The following is a 23,436-nucleotide window of genomic DNA, read 5'->3' as shown; positions in this document are numbered from 1 at the left end:
TTTAATAAAAAACGCCCTTTGTGGGCGGGAGGTTTAGGCAGACCCCCAACCCGTGAATACGATTAAAATGTAATGTTCTTAAAACCTGGTCTTAGCCCAAAAGTGACTAAGATCCAAAACAAGAACATGAAAATGCAAACCAGAGGTCCCACAAGCCGGGATCCTCCATGCTATCAAGAAGGAAGGATGGGCTAAATAAACAAAAGGAAAAGACGAATATAAAGTAAAGCAAATCAACATGAGAACAAGTTCAACCCACATCTCCACGTCGGAAACGGAAGTTAGGATATCCCAGCTGGTCCATCCTAACTAGTGCCTTCAGGTACCGAGGCGCAGAGATTGAATCAAAGTATTTAAGGGCAGGGGTATGACCCCCCTACCTGCCAGAAAGTCAGCGGCCCGGTTCCCTTCTCTGTAGATGTGTGAGAATCGAACCTGCCGCTGAGATGTCATACTACGGATCAAAGCCATATGATGTCTAAGATCTGCAGAGCCAAGGTGTCCAGATGACAACAAACTAACCAGAGCCGCTGAGTCCAGCTCTATCCAAATGTGAGTAGAAAGCTCCATAGCCATCTCCAAACCTCGAATCAGAGCCAGAAGCTCCGCCTCAAAGCTCGATGATGCAGCTACCGGAGCACAGAAGGCCCGCAGATGTTCTCCATCAGAACCACGGACCAATCCTCCCTCCCCCGCTTCCAGTGTCGATGCAGAGAAGGCTCCATTAGTGTTCAGATTCACCCAAGGTGCATCAGGGGGATGCCATAGGACCATGAGGGCTGCAGAAGGTATTTATAGTGCTAATAAAAAGTGCATCAAATTTTTGGCGCCGTTGCCAGGGAAGATAATTCACTTTGGGATTGATATCTTCAAACGGATAATTTTACTACTTTGGATTTTAATTGCTTTCTGTTTTTAATTTTTGTTTAATTTGTTTTTGTTTTGTTTCTTTCAAGTTGTGTATGCGAACGCGTTCTGGGAAGAACATCTTAGAACCGCTCGATCCCGAGCTTGAAAGGACCCGTAGGAAAATAAGAAGTGAGCAAGGATCAATGGGAGACAGAACCGAGTTAGAGAGGCTTCCAGCCAAGGTTAAGCTTTTGATGGATGAGAGAAGGCAGAAAGGGCTGCCCGCGAGGCGCAAGAAAAGAAGGATAAGGAGATAGTGCCCGTGATGCACATGTTCAATCACAGGAATATGATTACTTTTCCCGAAGGCCCTCGTGTTGATGCTAACAATTTTGAGCTGCGAATGCCTCTTATTCAAAGGGTTGGGCAATTTCCTTTTGCAGGCAGGGCCATAGAAGATGCCAACCGCCACCTCTCGAAGTTCATGGAAATTGCAAACACTCTAAGGTTAAATGGTGTCGATGACGACGCCATAAGGGTAAGACTCTTTCCTTTTTCTTTAATTGATTCTGCTAAAGAGTGGTTTGAGTGTCTGCCCAAAGAGCAAGTCTCCACGTGGAAGGATATAGTGGCTGCCTTCCTCGACAAATACTACCCGCCAGGCACAATATTGAAGCTCAAGAGTGAGATCTTCCAATTCATGCAAGGCCACGACGAGCCCCTCTATGAGGCGGTCTATCGTTTCAAAGGCCTACTCCGCAAGTGCCCCAACCACGGTTTCACCGTGGACCATCAGGTAGGGATCCTATATAATGGCTTTAATAAAAAAATTTGTGCTACGTTGGAGTCAAGGGCCAATGGGGGATTCTTAAGGAAGAGTGGACCGGATGCCATGGCGGTGATAGAGAAGTTCGCCACCAATAGCAGAGGGTGGTAAAAAGAGAAGCACAGCTCAAGAAGAGTAGCGGCCATAGAGGAGACAGAAGATAGTTCTTTTGTTAAGGAATTGGCCGAGCTTAGAGTTTGGGTTGACCAAATGGACACGTCTAGAAGAGAGGATCCGACCCCACTGACCTCCGTCATTGCGGTCACCAAACCCGACGCTCCTCCCACTCCTAAAGAAGACATCAACTACGTACAACAAGGAGGCGGTCCCAATAGGGGTTACAACAACAATTATCGCTTAACCAGGGGGCGGTAATTTCAATAATTATAATGGGAACTAGCATCATCCTAACCTTTCTTATTCTAATAATAATTTCTTGCAACCCCCCGCAGGATTTAATGTTAGCAAAGGTGGAGTAGTTGAGCCTATCAAGAAGGAGCAGAAGTATGACCAAGGAATTATGAAGATTTTGGAAGTGCTAGTGCAAGATTGGAAGATCAATGACACCAAGATTGGGGTTGTTGAAGTAAGGTTGAACAATCTCGAGCAAGGAATAAACACTATTGCCACTGCCGTCTAGAACATCAAAACTCAAATGGACCATGTCCACAAGAAGATTGAGGAAGACAAGGCAAAGGCAGCAGCACGAGTGGCGGACATAAACAAAAAGTGGGTTGCCAAGCAGAAGAAGGACGAAGGCATCACCTCTGGAACAAAATCTGGGGACTGCCTGATGCCCAGCGGACCGCCGCACACTTCGCAGCGGGCCGCTACTGGGGCACAGTCTGGAATCTGCCCGATGCCTAGCGGACCGCTGCACACACCGTAGCGGCCCGCCACTGAAGAGCCAGAGGCGCCCGCCAAAAAGGAGCTCGTGCGGCACAACGGGATTGTACTCCCTTTCTAGCCGAAGAAGAAGTTCAAGCTTGAAGAGCAGTTCAAGCACTTTGTAAATATGTTTTGTAAGGTCTATACTAACATCCCTCTCGTTGCAGGAGATACCTAGGTACGCGAAGCTACTAAGGGAGACCGTGATGAGAAAAAAGAAACCTACTAAAGCCGACCTTAAGTTGCCGCATCATTGCAGCGAGATCATTCAACGGGAGAGGGCCGTGAAAGCAAAGGGATCCCGGTCAATTCATCATTAGGTCCTCAATTGGAGAAGGAAAAATAGACAAGGCTCTTTGTGACTTGGGAGCCAGTATCAACATCATGTCAGTAAAGTACTATGAAAAGCTCAACATCGGACCTCTCAAGACGTCAGATGTGATCATAAGGTTGGCCGACAACTCGGCAATCAAGACCGAGGGCATGATTGACGATGTGTTGGTAAAGGTAGATGATTTCATCTTCCCTTCCGACTTCATTTTTCTTGATATGAAAGTAGATAAGAATGTACATTTAATCTTAGGTAGAGATTTTCTAGCCACATGCAAAGCTCTTATTGATATAGGTAGAGGCGAGATCACGATTAGTGACAACTACAGTCGCTTCACCTACAAGATTGAGAGCGAAATGCTTAAGTATGAAGAGGCGCAATAAGCAAGAATGGAGCGCGAATGCTGGGCGGTCATGATGAACGACACGTCTAAGCCTTATAAGCCATTTGAAAGGGAGGATTCTTCTAACCCTTCTATATTTATTGTTCATACTCCTCCTCAATCTCCTAAAAAGAATACGCCTAACCAAGCTAAACCTCCCTTTCAGGAGAAGGCCAAGAAGAAGAAGAAGGCCAAGAAGAAGCCTCAAGTTCCAGTCGACCCCGAAGTCTTCGTGATCAAGACCTCGAATGGGAAATACAAGTGGTGGAGAAAAATTGGTAACAAAATGATCCAGTTCGTGGTTTTCAGCACTAGGGTTGTTGATCCGCCCACTTAGTTGGGCAACTTCAAGTCGAGCCAACGACTCTAAACAAAGGCGCTTGTTGGGAGGCAACCCAACTTGTTTATCCTTTATTTTTTTATTTTCGTTTACTGTTTTTCCTTTAATTTTCGTGCATTTTCTGTGCACATTAAAAAAAATTAAAAAATTAAAATTATAAAAATATAATTGTAGCGACCGCTGCCAAGTTTTTCAGTGTGCAGGAGCAGGTTGGGCCCTAGGGCGGGCCTAGGGCAGGCTGTAGCGGTCGCTGTGCTGGCCGCAGTGGCCCGTTGGAGAGGCACCGTTTTTACAACACGCGCAGCGGTCACTGCACGTTGCGTAGCGGTCTCCACGGAGAGGTCAGAGACGCGATTTTACCTATATAGGGTGAGTTTTCTCTCCTTATTTATACCATCTTCTCCAATTCTCCCTAGCACACGACCCCAACTATAAAACATTAGCAAATTCACACACCCATACTCTCATTCTCTCATTCCATTCCGAATTTCAAGCTTTCATTTTCTCTCCAACTCAAGGTACGAATCCTACACTTAATTTCTGAGTTTTGTTTGAATTCTTCCATGGATTCTGTTCATTCTTGATGAATTGTTCGGTTGAATATCATGCTTTAGTTTGGGGGATGAGTGTGATGATGCTTTTACTTATTTTTCATGGTTAGATTTTGCATATGGTGGTGATTTGTTGGTTGTTGTTGGTGAATTCCGTCTTGTTCTTAATTGTTTATATATTGCAATCATGTTCATAGCATTGTGATGCTATTATTACTTCCTTGAATTGCAATGCATGTGTAGTCGTAGAGATTGTTGATTTATGTTGATTATGTTAATACGTCTCTGCATGGGGGGTGAATTCACGTTGGGGGGTGGATTTTTAGTGTTCTAAATTGTTGGTTTTGTTTTACATGATCACATGCTACAATTTAGGATGCTTATTTGATACAAACTTGCACATATTTGTCGATTGTGATGCATGCTTAGTTGAGTGCAAGTTTGGGGGAACCCTTGTTTGCCTGTTATTTGGTACTCTTTTTAGAGTTTGAATTTTCTTTTTGTTTTTGAAGTTTTTCACAGGTACTGGACCTTTCCCATCGACCGATGGCGCTTGCGCTGCGGCTCGCTGGGAACGCACAGAAAATCTCTGGACTCTGCCCAACGACCGCTGTCCGCAGCGGCCCGCTGGCTGACCACAGTGCCCAGCCGCAAATTTTTCGAACTTTCGCCCATCCAACCTCTACGCGAAAAATTTCAAGGTATCTTTACTGCTTTCCTTAGTCTACTCACGTCCCTACCGACTCTACAAACTTATTTTACACTTTGTTGTACATACGTTTGGGGGGATGAAGTGATGAACCGTGAGCTTAGGTTTTTTATGTTTGTTTTTATTTTTTATTTTTGAAAATTCCCAAAGTTGAATCCTTGTCATGAACTTAGCATGAAGAACTTAGAAACACGCATGTTTAGGGACATATTAGACCGAGTTGCCAATGATATGAGCTTCTTTCTTCTTTGATCAAGTATGGCTTGACGTTTTGATTTGATGGTTTGGTTAAAAGGTGCATAATTAGTGAGTTGCTTGTTCGCCTTGAATCATGCCTATACCTTGTGAGATTTGAGCCTTAATTTCTTTCATGTGTGATTTATCTGCATTCATGTACATGTTTCTAGAACTTTTTATAGCTACTTTTTATAGCTACTTTTTATATCCAAAATTTGACCATTTTCAAAAACTATTCTTTATCCTTTTGGAGCCAATGTTGAGCCTTTAAGCCTTTTCTTTGGAAGCCAAATCAATGAGGACAATTACTTGAGTTAGTATAGTTTTTATTTTAAAGAAATTGGAGAGATAAAGGGAAATTGTGAAAAGTGAAAAGTAGTGTGCTTAATGTGAAATAAAAAAATTCAAAAGTGTGCTTAATCTAGAAATATGTAAGAAAAGAAAATAAAAGTAAGGTTAGAAAAAGTGTCTTGGGTTTATAAGAAAAGTGAAGTTTATTTTACTCTACTTGGGATTTTTATTTTAGCCACTTTTTAGCCAAATATTTCTTACCTACCAAAGAGCCTACATTAGAACCAAAAATAAAGACCTTTGGGACTTTTGATTCTTAATCACATATAATAGATGAGGGATTAGACTTTGAGCAAGCCTATGGTAAACTTCGCATGATGCATGATTTGAGTGCTTAAATACTTTACCTTATACAGTTTGAGAGTGAGAGAACACTTCCCATTTTTGGAAGTTTGCCACATGTGAGTGCATGAATTCAAGGTGTTCCACTAGTTAGTAATGAAAGTGCACTAATAAGCCTTGTTTGATTTGATTGCGTTAATACATGCTTGATTTATCTTTTCCATACTTTGAGGCAATTATGACGTCCAGTCTTTGTGCATTTCGTGCGTCTATTCTTGTGTCTTTTATGTTTTGTTCGAGGACAAACAAAAGTATAAGTTTTGGGGGAGTTGATACGCTCGGATTTTGCACGGTTTTAAGGCCATCTTTTGGTCCGTTTTTATTGTCAAAATTGTATTACATGTTCATTATTTGCATACTTTATCTATTTTGGTATTTTGACATGTTTTGTAAGAAATGTGCATATTTGAACCTAAAAAGGGAGTCAAAACGCGAAGTTGGAAATCCGGAGCTGTTTTGCATGTCCAGCGGTCCGCTGCAACCTTGCCAGCGACCGCTGGAGTCGAACGACCACTAAGCCAGTAGCGGACCGCTCTGGGAAAGTTGTGCATGAAGACAAGATAAACCCAGCGACCGCTGGAGAATGCGTGGCGACCGCTACCGAGAGTCCAGAGAGTTACAGAATGATGGCTAGCGTCCGCTGAAACAAGTGCAGCGACCGCCAGCCAAAGGTCAGAAGCCTCAGACCAACCCACCGCGACCGCCAGGAAAAATCGGCGAGCAGAATTTACCCTACTTTCTCTCCAAGATTTACCATTTTTTGCAACCCTTTTCCTTATTTGATGAGGGACGATTTTTCCCTGTAAATAGCCCCCAAAGCTTCATTAAAAGAATATCTTCTCTTTCCCAAATATTCTAGAGCTTAAAAGTTAGAGTGTTTCATTGTGCAAGGAGTTGAAGAAGGAATCAAGATCATCAAGGCTACAACGATTCAACCTTTGGGTTTTATTGCTTTAGTTCTTATGCTTTCATTGTGTTCCCTTCAATCTATGGTTTTAGTTTATTCTATCATGTGTAACTAAACTCATAGGATTCTAGGGATGTGTTAGTGAAAGAGCAAGTTCGTGCAGGCTCGTGCAGGCTCCCTTTGATATTCCTACTCTTTTTTTCCAGACATCCCCACATCCTTCGGACCTTCCCTGCTCGTCTACTGACCTCTTCATCTCAGGTCCCTTGTATGATGTGTCGGATCATAGTGTAACCCTACTCACATTCGCTTTCCTCGGTATATGGACTGTAGACGGAAGCGTCCCTGAATTCCCCTTCATCTCACTCATCGAGTTTGCTAGCTGGGATAGTTGCTTTTTTATCATATCCATATTAGCCTTGTGTTCCCTTTGAGCACTCTGCATCCCTTGCACCACTTCGTTGTTGGATTGCAACTCATTCCTCATATTCTGCTGTGAGGAAAGTAACTCTCTCATCATGTCCTCAATCAACCTTCTCGGCTTGTTGGGATTCTGGTACTGATTGGGTCCTGGTTGGTGGTAAGAGTTGTAATGGCTATTAGGATTCTGGTGGTAGTTCGGGTTGTTTGAGTGATAGGTAGGATGGGGATGATTTGAGTTAGGCGGGTCGTAACTGTACTGGTTAGAATGCATCGGGCTGTCTTGGGTGGAGTTGTTTGGAGGTTGGCAATTTTGGTTCTGATGGTTTTGATAGTTCCTCTGATGGGGCAGTACATACGGGGAACTCGAGTTTGGATTCTGCGGGGGTTGATTTGGGTTTTGTGGCTGCTGGTTCCGTCCTGGCCAGTTGGGTTGATGGTCTGGGTTTGCGGGTCCACGGTAAGGGTTCTGAATTTGTGGGGGATTGTACTGATTCTGGCCCTGATTTTGGCTCTGGTTCGGGTTTCCATCTCACTATCGAAAATTTGGATGGTCCCTCCATGGTGCTTCTCGCTGCTTCTCTGGGTTCCAACTCCCATTGGGATTCCAGTGCCCTGCTGCATTGACTTGAGCCATGTTGTCTAGATCATCCGGTTGAATTTAGGCAGGATCCTGGCCTCTTGGTTCGGCAGTTGGCCGGTTCTCGATTGGAGAAGGTGGTGCATGCTTCTCTATGGCTGTCAAGAGCGCCTTCTCTAGCTTATCCATGCGCGTCTCCAACTTATCATCTTTCTCAGTCGACGAAGCGCTCGCCACTCCCTTCCTGTTGTAGCTGTCCCTTAGGTTGTCGTAAGCCCTTTTTGCACTCAAAACCTTTCCCAGGACTTCCTTGGCCTTACTGACTCTCAACTGCGGGAAACCTCCTCCGGCTGACGAGTTCGCTAGGTCCTTAGTCTCCTTGTTCATTCCCTCATAAAAGGTGTGATAAATTTCCACCTCGGACATGCGATGGTTGGGACATGCGTCCAAGAGACTCATGTATCGCGCCTAGTAGTCGCTTATGGGCTCATCATAGTCTTTCCTGACGCACGATATCTTCTTTTTCAGCGCACTCGTCTTGGTTGACGGAAAGAACTGGTCAAGAAAGGCTAACTTGAACTCGCCTTACAAATCATGCAGAATTCATGGAGGAACTCGTAAGGTCCTTCATAGCTCTTCCCATTGTATGTGGGCAAAACTGCTATAACATGAGGCTTGACATCACATGCGGTCTGCCCTGGAGTGATCACTCTAGCCTGTGGGGGCTCTCCATCGGCATGTGCATTCAGTGACCCGATCTCCGGATCGTCTTCAATGTTTTTGGCCATCCTTACTGGGCTTCCTTCTGACTTGACTGGTGATACTGGCTCTGGTTCCTCTATGGTATCCTTGTCCTCGTCACTACTCGTACCTAGGGCTGTCAACATGCCAGAACGAGTAGTAACTAGTATTGATCATCGGGGGAGTATTTTCGGCCTCCACTACTCAAAAGTAGAGCTCCTCATAAACTGAAAAACAAAAGAAAGGAAAATTTATGAACATTATATACGCCAAAGTATCACACACAAAAGCAAGTAAAAACACCATCCATCCCCGGCAACGGTGCCATTTGAAAGAGTAGGTTCGTTCAGGCTCGTGTAATCAACTGGTCAGGAGGGTGATTCCCAATCTAGTAGTGTCGTTGGCACGACAACCTAAAAACCTGGTATCAACAATTTCCTCAACCCACATATACTGGCTAGTGTAGTGAGAGCAAAGGTCGAATCCCACAGAGATGGATGTTTGCTTCTTGTGATTGTAGTGATAATCTAGAAGGGGTTTGGTTAGCTACCACGCTTGGGTTGAGGTTCTATCTAGACATAAGCTAAAGGTTGGACTTGTATTCTACTTATTGGTAAGAAGTTCTCATATCAGGATTAGGTTGCGCACGTGAAAGGTAGGTTGGTACGACTCCGGTGCATGTGAAAAGTAGAAGTTTACTAAAAGTAGGTAGACAGAAACAAAAACGGATCTCCGACCGAACTGGCTGATGAACTGCCAGATCTGCCTAAAGTCTGACAAAAGGTGAAGGACAAAAGATAAAAGCAGCTGAAAAGTAAAAGTGGTCCACAAATTGGATGTGGATGTTGTCTTCTCCAACAAGTATGTACAAAAATTAGATAAACACAGATTCCATTGATAAAAACTCAGATCTTCAACTTCACAAACCAAGATCCACAATTAAAAAACTAAAACTTGAATATTAACAACCGATAATCCCAGATTACGCATACTGACTAACATGCAAGGTGGCGACAGTCACGTAAACACAGATTTCATGCATCAAACTTCAGATTGAACGATTTAACACTTAGAATCCTAACTAGCAGGCTCAGATCTAGCCTACTCAGACGAAATCATGCTTCAACACTTCGAAAACTCATGCAAACAACTGGATCTAACTAATCTAGGCAGAATCAAACACGATTGCAATGATAAGATGAATTAAAAAAACAACTTCCATATCATAGCGTTTGGATTTCAACAAAATACTTCAACAATATCAAGAGATTTAAGTTCCAACGGTGGATCCAACGAGCTAAAAAATACGAAGTTAAACTAAGAAAGTATGTAAAGATTGTTTTGCCACTCCAGGCGATGAAATAGTATTCTGGCGACTACTACGGCTGGTTGGGTTGACGATGAACGATCACGGTGGAACTCCAAGATCTTCAAGTGATTCTGACTGGTCGGCGAGGAACGAAAGGTGTGGAGCTAGCCTCTGCTCCGGAACTAAGACTTCCGAGAGCGGTTTCAGAGTGTGCCTTCTAAATATGAGTAATCTCTCTTCATTCTTCATGTGACCTTGTATTTATAGGGAGGTTTGCCCTAGGATTAGGGTTGTTCTTCTTTGTAATTTGTCGATTTTTCCCCCCGTTAAATAATTGGTCGTCTACTAGCAGTCCTCTCCATCTCGAGCCTTTGGGCATGCATCCTGGTCAGTATTACACCCTTATGGCGTCCTTTATCACTTGAAACCTCTGATTCCTTCCCTGTTGACTTGTACCATTTCCTGCACATTTAAGCAACTTTTCTTGCAGAATATGCATGTTAAGCTTATCATACTGACCAGTAACCAAGGCCTAGAATACAACTTATCAGTTAGTAACTTTTATTGGTTTATACAATTCGTATTTCTATTTAACATCTGTTTGATCTTACTTTGTTTATTCCTTAAGTTAATTGATAATGCTCCAGGCTTGAGTGACACATTCAGTGATGAATTAATATAACTTGCTACATAATCGTGAGAGGAGGTTAGCGAGTTAGATCCACTTAATAGACACTACAATTAGCTTCCTTTAAAACGGCACTGTTAATTGAGAGTGAGGACTTTTCAAGGGTCTTAGTAGCTTCTAGGAGTTACGTATTTAGGATTGACAACTCTAATGTTTGTAATCAACGTTTGCATCACATGAGCATAAACTAGGTGACTCGTTCTATCAAAGTAAGAACTGTGCTAGGGTGTTGTAGTTGAAATTTGTATAACCATAATTGTGAAAGCACATCCCTGGAATTCCCGTATCTCTATACTTTTATCTCGGTGATTTATTTGCAATTAGTTGTTTCTTTGTTTTCAAAAATTCCCAAAACTTTCGGTTTTCCAAATAGTAATTAAGTTTTAGTAGAACATAGACAGTCTGTGTTTGTTTTTCCCGTGATCGATATCCGATACTAACCTTTAGCTATACTATTCCTACTCTGTATACTTGCAGGTATTTATAGTGCTAATAAAAAGTGCATCAAACTCTCACTCTCTCCTCCTTTGGACGGAATAGGTAACAGTCGGCCTTGGGAAAGCCGACGGTGGTAGATCTCTCCTCAAACTCTTCTTTCACATGAGTGTGCATAACACTATTACTTTACATGCTATTATGTGTGCGTGTGATAGATCTTATTAGATCTATAGTTTGAGTAGTGTTAGTTAGATCTTGGAGTTGCAGTAGCTATCTTATGTTTCTTGTGTGTACAGGCTGTGTACTGCCCACGAACTGAGACGGAGGTGGCTGTACCAGCGAGATCAGGAGTTGTGCTGGAGCGGCTGTTGTGGAGTGGTGTTGTCAGATCTGGTGCTGGTGCAGGGAGAACGGAAAGATCTGGTGCTGATCGAAGTGGAACGTTCAGATCCAGCGTTGATGTGGCTGGAACCGTTCAGATCCGAGACGATTTAGGGGTGAAGGCCGAGTTTTGTTCGGTTTTGATTCTAATAGATAGGATTCTTGCTTTCCTATATCTATTGTATTTGCAGGCTATTAGTGTGTAATAGTAAATATGTGATTTGTAATAGTAATTAGAGGGGTCATCGGGACTTAACGTGTTTATAAAGCAACCTCCGGGATATGTTGCTCAGGGGGAGGATGCTACTAAGGTTTGTTGTCTCCAAAAGACAATTTATGGTCTTAAACAAAGTCTCAAGGCATGGTTTGATAAGTTCATTAGTGTTTTTGGAACTATTGGTTTTAACAAATGCAAGTCTGATCATTCGGTCTTTGTGCGACATCAAACATCGGATATTGTCATTCTCATTGTGTATGTTGATGATATACTCATATCTGGAAGTGATGTTCATGAAATTGAGGAAACTAAGAAGTATTTGCAGCAACATTTTGTTATCAAGGATCTGGGGCGTCCTAAGTATTTCTTGGGAATGAAATTGCACACGGAAATTCTGGAGTGTTTCTATCTCAGCAAAAGTATGCTACGGATTTACTGAAAGAAACTGGACTACTTGGAACAAAGTCGTTGATACTCCTATGAGGTTGATCCAAGTGTTTGGGAAGACGGTGGAGAATTCTTTGAGGATAAATATGTCTAGTTGGAAAACTTATCTACTTGATAGAAACAAGCCCTGATATTTCCTTCGTTGTTGGTTTAGTTAGTTGTTTTCTGGATAAGCCTAAGCAAGTTCACTGGGATGCTACTATTCGAATTCTTCAATATGTCATGAAATCTTCGGGCAAAGGATTGTTTTTTAAAAAGAATTGTCATCTAAAATTTGTAGGATATCCCGATGCTGATTATGTTGGTTTTAAGTCTGATAGAAAGTCTACTTCTAGATTGCACCTACTTGGAAGGAAACCTGGTAACTTGGCGAAGTAAGAAACAACATATTGTTGCGAGATCGTTTGTCGAGGCCGAGTATAGAACTATGGCTCATACTGCTACTGAGATGATCGGACTCAAAAATCTACTTGGAGAATTGGGGTTCACTTTCAATGAACCTTTACCTTATATATTGTGATAACCAAGCTGCAATCTATACTGCGAATAATCTGGTTTTTTATGAGAGGACTAAACATATTGAAGTTGATTGTCATTTCATTCGAAAGTGTGTTTTGAATCAGATAATTACTACTCCTTTCACTTCATTAACCAACCATTGCTGATATATTTACAAAACTGTTGCCTGTGAAGGGTTTCTCAGAACTTTGTACCATGCTGGACATGATCAATATATATGATCCAGCTTGAGGGGGAGAGTTAATATATTATATGTATTATGTCTCACATCGGTGATGTGACATAGCCTAGCTTAGTCTCTTGTACTGTATATATGTGGCATGTGTCGATTAATAAAATACACCCTACTACTTTCTCTTCTATTTATCTATATTTTACTGTTCTAAAATAATAACCAGAAATTGGTGATATATCATAGACAAGAGATGTGAAGTCTAATTTATGCGGCCAATGTATTTGGCAACATGCAAGTACTCGTTGAAGATATCTAACATGAACCCAGTGGTTAGCTATCTAACTGCAGACGTACACTTCTGCACTATCATAAGACCCGACCGTGACCGACCATGAGTGTCCGGTCATTGTTTGTAATATTCTTTCCCACCGCCAATGTATTTACAATGCGCGAAAATAACTCTCGGTGCATACGAAAACAACGTCGGGAGAAGTCCTCTCACCAATGCGGTTGCTCAGACTAATAATCTCGAACGAGCCTTTTAACGGCTTCCTCGCTATCATGGTATCGTCGGGTTCTTGGTGCACACTGGCGGATCTAGGGGCGGTCGCCCCCACCCGGCCGTTCAGAGAGCATAAATTTTCCCTTGAATCGAGTCGAAAATAACATATCCGCCCCTTCCATTGAGTTTAGAAATATATTTATTTTCAATGAATGTCATATAAAGTGTAATAGTCCAATGTTTTAATTGTTAGTTTTTTAACTAAGAGGTATAGGGTTCAAACTCTCAACAAGAACATATTTTTTCCATTCTTTACTTTTTTATTTATCAATTAATACTTCTTATTATAAAAATAATACATTTAAATACTTTAAGAAATCATAACTTTTACTAATTTGCATATATTATTTTGTTATATTTATTTTTTAGTTAAAATCATTTTTAATATTTGTGTTAAAAACTTTTGTCCTAAAATACTTTTATTTTATGATTCATATTGCATCTTATTCTCAATGAAATATAAATAAAATTTTTAAATATTTATAAAATCTATATATTTACTAGTACTTTATTTATATTATTTTTGTACTCCCTCCGTTCCAAGTTACTTGAGTCGTATTCTTTTTTGGGTTGTCCCAAGTTACTTGAGTCATTTCCCTTTTTGGCTAAAAATAAAACATCTAATCACACCTATTTTATTCTTTCTCTTACTTTACTTTCTCTCATCTCTCTTACTTTATTCTCTTTTCTACTTTATTTTACTTTATTTAACTAATTAAACACAACTTTCTTAAATCCAGTGTCGAAAAGAAACGCCTCAAGTAACATGGAACGAAGGGAGTATATATATGTACATTAATTTTGAATGTATATAATATTTACAATGAGTTTATATTTTTGGATGAATAACATATTTACAAGCTAATGTATGTTCATATTTTATTACAAAGCTAGTGCTACTTAAATATTACTCGCTTCATCCCACAAGAATATGCACTATTTCTTTTTTAGTTCGTCCCGCAAGAATATGCACTTTCTAATTTTGGAAAGTCTTTTCTCTCAAATGAAGTGTGGCTCATTCTCCACTGACAATACTATAATTACTTTTTCTTTGTACCCCTCTGTCGAACCCAAAGTGCATAATCTTTGGGGACGGAGGGAGTAGTATAATACCTTATTTATTTTATTATTAAAAATAATATTAATTATATTTAATACTCCCTCCGTCTCAACTAAGTTGAGTCAAAACTTTTGGTCACGGAGATTAAGAAATTGTGTTAAAAAGTAGGAGAGATGAATAAAATAGGAAATATAAAGAGAGAGTAAAGTATGTGATTGAATAAAGTAAGAGTGATTGGATATTTTATTTTTTATGAAAAAAAGAAATGACTCAACTTAGTTGGGACATCCCATAAAGGAATACGACTCAACTTAGTTGGGACGGAGGAATTACATAATATTAAATTTATTAATATTAAAAACATTAAATTCTACCCCTTCTATTTCCAGGGTCTAGATCAGCCAATGTTGGTGCAAGACGAGGGGGAAGGTTGGCTAGGTACCCCAAAGACGCTCCATACACTGAAGAAGATTATCTAATTCATCACCAGAAGAATTGTTACCGTCGAAGGCCATGCTTGAATTGAAAGAGTGAAATACAGAGTTTTGTGTAAGTGAAAGATGACTTTTTTTATTGTAAAAAAATGTGTGTATTGAATGTATGAACAAAAAGAGTTTCGGAAGAAAAAATGAAAAAAAAGGGAATAAATTAGTTGAGTTTCAGATATAATGATATATTTAATTAATAATGATTAAAAAAATTATACTCTCTCGTCCCTGAAAAGTATGAACATTTGGTTAGACACATGTTTTAATGTATAATTTGTAAAGTAAGATTGACAGATAAAAGGAGAGTGAGTAGTGTTAGTGGGAGTGGGCTATACATTATTAGTAGTGTAGTGTAGTGTAATGTTAAGTTATAAATAAAATGATGTGCATGGGTAATGTGTTGTTTAATTAATCCAAAATTAGAAAGTTCATATCTTTCAGGGACAGATAAATAAGGAAATAGTTCATACTTTTCAGGAATGGAGAGGGAAATTTAAAATGTTAATATGTGAAGCCACTCACAGAGGGGAGAGTGGGCTTCACGTTGGTCTCTCATTGATCCATGGAGGGTACGTGCATGGCGAAACAGGCCACCGCCTCAATCGGCAACGTCAATCACCAGGGGAAGGAATGTTTGTAACGCGTCCCCCCTTCCACGGCAGTGGAACATGACCCAGAAGTCACACTGAGGATAGGATGCATGCCCTTAGAGCATTCCTAATTGTGCTCTTAGCTAAGAGCAAGGTTGTGGGCCAAGTCCTACTTTTATTCATTTTTTATTTCGTACTCTTAGCTAAGACAGAACACCCCGAATAGTGCTCTTAGCTAAGGCATCCCTTTTCACTATTCATAGATCTCATTATTCTATTATTCAATTTAAATATTTCAATTACTTAAAACATTTTCATAATATTAAAACGCACTCAAAAAACCCGAAATACTATTACAAATTCTTAAAAAATAGAAAATGTAAATAATTAAAATTCTAAAAATTTAAAATATCAAAATTAAAATCCTAAAATAAAAAAATCATTGGTGAATTGTATGAAGAAATATGAGAGAAGTATGAGTGAGAAGAGATAGTTTGATGTAAAAAAATAGGTGATGAATGAGGGTATATATAGCTGATTGGATGAATTGAGGATAAAAAATATTCAAACATTTTTTTAAAACAGTCATAAAACAGTTCTATTTTTAGGAAGTGGGAAAATATTTTTACTTTATCTAATTTTTTATAAAATTTAAAAAAATTAACTGATTAAAATGACACTCAATCGCGCGGGGTGATTGGGCTTCACTGCCCACACAGAGCGCGCCACGTGTCTCGCGCGCGTGCCGCCTACCTGACTAGCAGGGCTCTTAGCTAAGAAAACATCTGTGCCGACGGCACGAGAGCAACCGTGAGCAGGCGCGCTACCGTGCCGAAGGCACATACATGCTATTCCGCAAGGACGCTTTTTTTTGGGGGGGGGGTACTCTTAGCCTCTTTGTGATGATTATAGCGGATATATATAGCACCTTTATAGCATTGGTCTATATTTATTGTCTTCATCTTCAAACTAATATTGGAAAAAAAATATACAACAGCTATATATTATTAAAGCCCCAGATCTGAATTCTAATTGGATCTTATAGGAAATTTAATCACACAATTAAAGTTTGGGACAACTAGTTCATATTTAAAGATTGATGTCTCCCAATGCCCAACTAGCACCCTTCTACCCTACAAGCATCCTTGGCGTCAGACACATATACATGATGAAGTTAACTATATATTTATCAATAAACTTTTCATATGTTATTCGCATCATCATTATTATGAAATAAAAGTAAGTTTGTATTCAGTGGGGACCTAAACTTAAGTGCCCAGTACATCACACATGCAACAAGATATTATTTTTATTTATGGTCCTAATTTTTCCACTAATGACGATCATAGTGGGACATCACTAATTTTCACTTTTTGGGGAATAATTTAAATATTTTAATTAAAAGTTACAGAAAGTTTTATGTATCTGTGTGTTTATTTTATAAAGACGAATGTTGAAATTGGGTTGGTGATAACCAGCTTTATAATGTACTTGTTTCATATTTTTAAAGGGTTTAGAGTCGAAATATTATTAATATTTGTAGAGTCGTAATATTTTTATGGCAAATGAAAAAGGTGTAGAAGTAGAGAGATAAACTCAGTGGATGTTAACCAATCTCTAATCTTACATCACTTTCTAGTAGAGTACACAATTATTTTTATTGTTAGTTATTTTGAAGTTAAATTGTAAAAAAGGCTAAAGCAACTTCTAAAATCTGATGTATAGATATTAGTTGGGCCAGGCCGACTCAGTCCGGTATGACTCAGGCCCAAATCAATTGTGAACGGAAGTGGGCTTGTGTTAGGTTCACTGACAGAAGTGGACTCTAATTGGACCCTTTACCAAATTCAGGTCCAGGACCATCGGAAATTCAGTTCTGACCCATCTAGTCCAAAAACTACAAAACCCATTATCTTTATGGACATAAAAATTGAGACGCAATTAATAGTGTTTGGAAATTTTTAAAAATAATCATAATTTGGCACACAAAACAAAGCGTCCCTAAGTTGAGGGCAAATTCTCTTAATCTTCTTTTTAGGTAGCTTCTATTTTTGTCCCCTAATTTAGTTGGGACACAAAGGACACATTAAAAAATGTCCTTATTGGGTTGACCCGTTAAAAATCTGAAAAATTCGGGTTGGGTTCGGGTTGGATGCCGGTTGTATACAGATAACCCATTAAGAAATAATATTATTATTTTTATTATTTTTTGATTATTTGTAAAAAAGATAATGCTTTACAAATTTCTTGTAAATCAAGATTAAATCGTGGAAAATGGCTTTTTATCATATAAATCAAGTTTAAAATTAGGTTTAATCATGTAATATCAGGTTTTAATCGTGTAATATCGGGTTCAGGTCGTTATCGTACTGTTAACAGATCGTGGCAGGTTCGGATCTTGTTCGGGTTTGAGAGCAGCAGGTCGGGTTCGTGTTCGGATTGACAGTTTCCTTAACATGTCGGATTCGGGTTAGGCCTTATTAGGTTGGGTCGTTATCAGGTTGACCCGATAACGATCCAATCTGCACGATTTGCCACCCCCTACAAGCACATATAAGAGCCACAACAACAAATCCTATATTATACTATTATTTACTATTTTCTAATTTTGACACAATTTTAAATATTTATTCTATTTATTAGTTTATATTTGGAAAATTCCTCCTTATATTTATTTTTTTAAATACTTATAATATGATAAATTTGAACGTCAATATTTAATTAATAAATAGTAATGTGATATTTAATGTAATTCTAAAATTATCTAATGAATATATATAAACTATAAATGAAAATATAAAATCTTATATTAGTAGTTTAGACCTCGAAATGTACTATTTTTAATTTATAATATTTAATAAAAATTTAGCAATACATTAGAAATATAAAAAGTGTATAAAACAATAATTTTTTGCACAATTCAGTCCAGCATAGTCCACTTACTACGCAAATTTTTATGTTGAGCTGAATCTGAATTTATAGAAAGAATTCTACCCTAAGCCTAAAGTGGACCGGGCCCTAAGATATTTGGTCCGTTGTGTGAGCCTGGTCAAGCTAGACTGGCCCAGCAAATTTAACAATGTTCTTCATCTAGTTTTTGGTATAATCTTATCTTCTATTTACCCATAATCACATAGCCAAAAATTATTTAATATAATTAAATTAATATACCAAACAACTTTTTCTCTCTTTCTTTTAACTACTTAAAATAAGATTGAATAAAATTTTGTATCACCCAAAGAATGGGTTATATCTTACTTGAGACGGATCGTATATTTAATTAATATAATAACTCTTTATTATTTGCCGATTTAGCTTTTCAATTTTTTAAAGTCATGTAGCGTAGGTAGACACTTATTTTGACGGCATTACTAACATCTCTTACGTTTTTATCGTATTACTTTCATCATTTGTTGATCACAACTAATAATAAAAGATTTTTGATCCTATGATCTAGGATAATTTTTTTTTTAACAAAAACGCCCTTTGTGGACGGGGGTTAGGCAGACCCTCAACCCGTAAATACGATCAAAATGTAATGTTTCAAAAGCATGATCTTAGCTCAAAAGTGACTAAGATCTAAACAAGAACATGAGATGTAAAGTAGAGGTCCCACAAGTCGGGATCCTTCATTTTATCAAGTGCAAAAAAGATGAGTAAATACACTAAGGGGGAAAACCAGAAAGGACCAAAATCAACCACCAGAAGAGCTATAATCTAGGATAATGTTACATTATCATACGATTTTGTATTACTATTTATTTATTGGAATTATACTCTCCTGTTCGTAGTTTCTTATTTTGTCATTTCAAAACACCTAAATTAAAAGTTCTGTTATGCTTTCTTTTTTATTTTAGATAAGTATAGATCTCACGTTTCACTAAATTATTATATTTATATTTTACTATAAAATTAACATTTCATCCGTTCACCAAAAATAGTCTTAGAAGTGGGCGGCAAGAATTTTAATCATATATGAGAGATTAAAGTACACAAATTATGAGGAAGAAAGAGAAAATATAAACAAATTAGGAAAGATAAATATAAAAAGTGAGTACTAAATTGAAAATAAATTTTCACTTTTAGTATGAGACTGATTTTTGTGAACTAACGAAAATGAACACATGAATTGAATCTATTTTGTTTTGTGAATAAATGAAGTATAGTAAAGTGTTAGAGTTTGTATACTAGAAATCACCTTTCGAGTGATTGAATACTGTAAAAACTATTATTTTATTTTCCAAGGAATGAAACAGATTATTTTTGTCATAATGTTGTTATGTTTTACATTTAATGGATGTTTATTGCATGTTTAAATGTATAAGTAACTTAACAAAGTCTAAGTCTTAGTTTTAGTAGATCGGTTGTGGGCGTCGTCCACTTTAAGGTAACACGGCCAGTGCTGAACAAAGAAAAATAAGATTTTCACAACTCAGATAATGCCTAGAGTACCTATCGTGAAAGGTTGCAATGTCAGTCCGCATATTTCTAAGCCTTACTGACATAAGATGACAATGGTGTGGTAGAGCACTGAATTGGATCTAACAGCGAGACAAGTCTTTATGCTATCTACTGAAATACAAGGTCTTGATAATTATTTATTTCTTAATCAATGTACGTTAGCATTAAGCATACGGTATTGATTATGCACTACTTTGACTTACCTAATGGTGTAGGTTTTTCACAACCTAATAATCCTGGTATATTGGGAAGTGGTGATTAATATCTAGCGATGCTAGGATTACTATTATATTGAATCGTACGCGAGGTGAGTTTCGTTTAATAACGTCCTCAAGAGGAGCTCGAAACAAGACTTTGTTATTCGGAACCTAGCTAGTTGGAGTTTGATTACTCTATGCATAATAAATAAACGTTTCTTGCTAAGTCCACTCTTGGAATTAATAAGATGTTAATTAATTAAGTTCATAGTAGACACTAATTAATTAATAGATGTTTGTATCTTAAGCGCGGGAAATAAACGAAAAACAAATGAAAACCCCGATTACTTATAATTTCAGATTTGGATGGGCAGTGCAATAGAATTCGCTAGCTAACTCAAGATCTTCACGTGGAGAAGACGCTAGCTATCTTCGATTCTTTAGAGAATTTTCAAGGTAAAATGGCTAATCCGTAGAAAGCATGTTTTAGGTTTCAGTTATACTTAAAGCATGATTTAATTCAAGTTATGAGCATGATACATGTGATAATTGCGCGAATAGAATTTGTCTAAATAATCTGCTAAATAGATCGGAATTATTATGTAATTGATTTATGTATGCTTCCACTGCCAACCCCTTCAATTGGTATCAGAGCCAGTCTTTGGCTCTAATTATTTGGATTTAAATTTCGCGAAATTCATGTATGCATGTGTTATTTGATTGCGAATCATGTTCATGGTTTTGTTGTTATTATTCTATGCATGTTGAACTTAAGAACAATCGAATCAAAGAACTTGAATCGTTCAGGCACGCGAGACGTGCGATCCGTCGGCGCTAGTGCCGAGACGGATCGCACCACGTGGCTTCTACGAAGGGTTGTTGATTGAGTGCGAGCCGATGGTTCACGATCACGGGGCGACGCGTAGACGAGCTTGGGTGCTGGGGTTTGGAGCCCCTGCACAGTGGAAGTCATGCATAAACAAATAAATCATGCATATAGATCTATTTGACTGATTATGAGATTAATTGATTCACATGTTAAACAAAAAATTGCATCCTAGTTTACACGTTAATTCTTGCTTAAGGAATTTAAACCCTAATTCATGAATTCCTATGGTTTAGAATTACCGATCTGATTCTCCAAAGAATGGACGATTGCTTGCACCTTCTCCACGTGATGTTCTTCGTACTCAACCACGAATCTTCTAATCTGTATCCCGAACCCAGAATCTAACATTTGGGTGGGCAAATCTTGTCAGAATCGAAAAGGGCTTGATTAGGAAGGAGACAGAACTCCAGTTCTGTGAAGAACTGATTTTTCCGTCCACTCCCAGAGGGGAGCACAAAATTATGAGTAAAATTAATGCTAAATCTTCTTTCTAATCTCCTTTTATATTGAGTTATAATGGGCCAGATTAGAGATCCATGGAGGTTGGACTTGGTGTTAGAGTTTTTATACTAGAAATCACATTTCGAGTGATTGAATACTATAAAACTCTATATGTTATTTTCCAAAGGAATGAAACAGATTATTTTTGTCATAATGTTGTTATGTTTTACATTTAATGGATGTTTATTGCATATTTAAATATATAAACAACGTAACAAAGTCTAAGTCTTTGCTTTAGTAGACCGGTTATGGGCGTCGTCCACTTTAAGAAAACACGGTCAGTTCTGAACAAAGAAAAATAAGAATTTCACAACCTAGATAGCCCTAGACTACCCATCGTGAAAGGTTGCAATGTCAGTCCGCATATTTCTAGGTCTTACTGAAATAAGATGACATTGGTGTGGTATAGCACTGAATTGGATCTAACAGCAAGACGAGTCTTTATGCTATCTACTGAAAGACGAGGTCTTGATAATTAATTTCTTAATCAATGTACGTTAGCATTGAGCATACGGTATTGATTATGCACTACTTTGACTTACCAAAATGTGTGGGTTTTTTCGCAACCCAAGAATCCTGGTATATTGGGTAGTGGTAATTAATAATATGTTAATTAATTAATACCATAGCAGGCATTGATTAATTAATGGACGTTTCTATCTTAAGCGCGGAAAATAAATGACAAACAAATGGAAACCCAGAATACTTGTAATATCGGATTTGGATGTGCTGTGCAATATTACTTCTGTAGTGGCTGCTCGTAATATTCTAATATAAGCTTATATTAAATTATTGGTTTAATTTAATTAGTAAGAAGCTAATTGGGGGAGGCCATATCCAAATTCTTCCATAGATCCCTGACTGGGCCCAATATGTGACTTAATATAAATAGGAGAAGAAATGAGACAGAAAATAGACATTATTATTATCACAATTTTCGTCTCCCTCTCCTTTAAGAAGAGGGACCATTTTTTAGGTGCCTCCGTGAGCAGTTTCCGTCTTCTTTATTTGAGTCATAGTATTCTGGTGAGATCAGCCCACACTGATACCAGTTTACAGTCCGGGAACCAGTCAGAAGATCCGTGGTTTAGTACTCAAGATCTTCACGTGGAGAAGGCGCTAGTTATATTCGATTCTTTGGAGAATCAACGAGGTAAATTGGCTAACTCCATAGTAAGCATGTTTTAGGTGTTAATTGCGCTAAAATATGTTTGAATTCAAATTATGAGCATGATACATGTCAGAATTACGCGAATAGAATTTGTCTAAATAATCTGCTAAATAGATCATAATTTTATGTGATCCGTTAGAACGCACGCTTCCGCTGCCTACCCCTTCAATTGGTATCAGAGCCAGTCTTTAGCTCTGATTACTTGGATTTAAATTTCGCTAAATTCATGTATGCATGTGTTATTTGATTGCGAAGCATGTTCTTGGGGTTTTTGTTTAAATTTTATGCATGATGAACTCAAGAACTATCGAATCAAAGAACTTGAATTTTTTGATCGTAAGAGACGTGCGATCCGTCAGCGCTCGCGCCGAGACGGATCTCACCACGCGCGATCGAGATAGGGTAGTCGAAACAGTGGGAGCCGAGGGATCATGGTCACGGGGCGACGCGCAGATTAGCGTGGGCTCGTGCGCCGCCGACCGAGACCGAGAACCCTAGGCGGCCCCCCGCTCCAAGTTCAACGGATGGAGGCTGCCGCGGTGCGGCGGTTCAACCGAGAACACGCTGAGGCACCTAGACGCCGAACCCCAACCCTAGGCGGAAGGACCGAGACGCGACTCTTGCGGCTGGCCGAGCACAGACGCGCCTCCGGCGCGACGTGGGCCGGAGCAGTGGGAACAGCGGATCGAGCTTGGTCGAGACGGGTAATCGCTCCTAGCTGAGAGCAGTGCCACTGACGTACGCGCTGCTGGCCGAGGATCGCGACACCTGACGGGCCGAGGCACCGAAACGGGAAGTCGAAGCTGGCCGAGAGCAGCAGCGCCTCTGTGCACTCTGCTGGCCGAGAGCAGACGCCACCCGAGGAGCCGCTGGCCGAGAGCTGGCGCAC

At 39.1% G+C, this 23,436-nt stretch overlaps 1 protein-coding gene across 1 annotated transcript; it reads right to left on the bottom strand.

Annotated features, from left to right (window-relative positions):
• Nucleotides 1–318: 318 nt before the first annotated feature.
• Nucleotides 319–774, bottom strand: LOC121800908. Its single transcript, XM_042200398.1, has one exon. The coding sequence runs from the start codon at nucleotides 772–774 to the stop codon at nucleotides 319–321; it is 456 nt and encodes a 151-aa protein (XP_042056332.1).
• Nucleotides 775–23,436: the final 22,662 nt, after the last annotated feature.

The sequence above is a fragment of the Salvia splendens genome, chromosome 4 (genome assembly GCF_004379255.2).
Source record: "Salvia splendens isolate huo1 chromosome 4, SspV2, whole genome shotgun sequence".
In the NCBI taxonomy this organism is placed as follows: Eukaryota; Viridiplantae; Streptophyta; class Magnoliopsida; order Lamiales; family Lamiaceae; genus Salvia; species Salvia splendens.
This window is presented reverse-complemented; position numbering and strand designations above follow the sequence as displayed.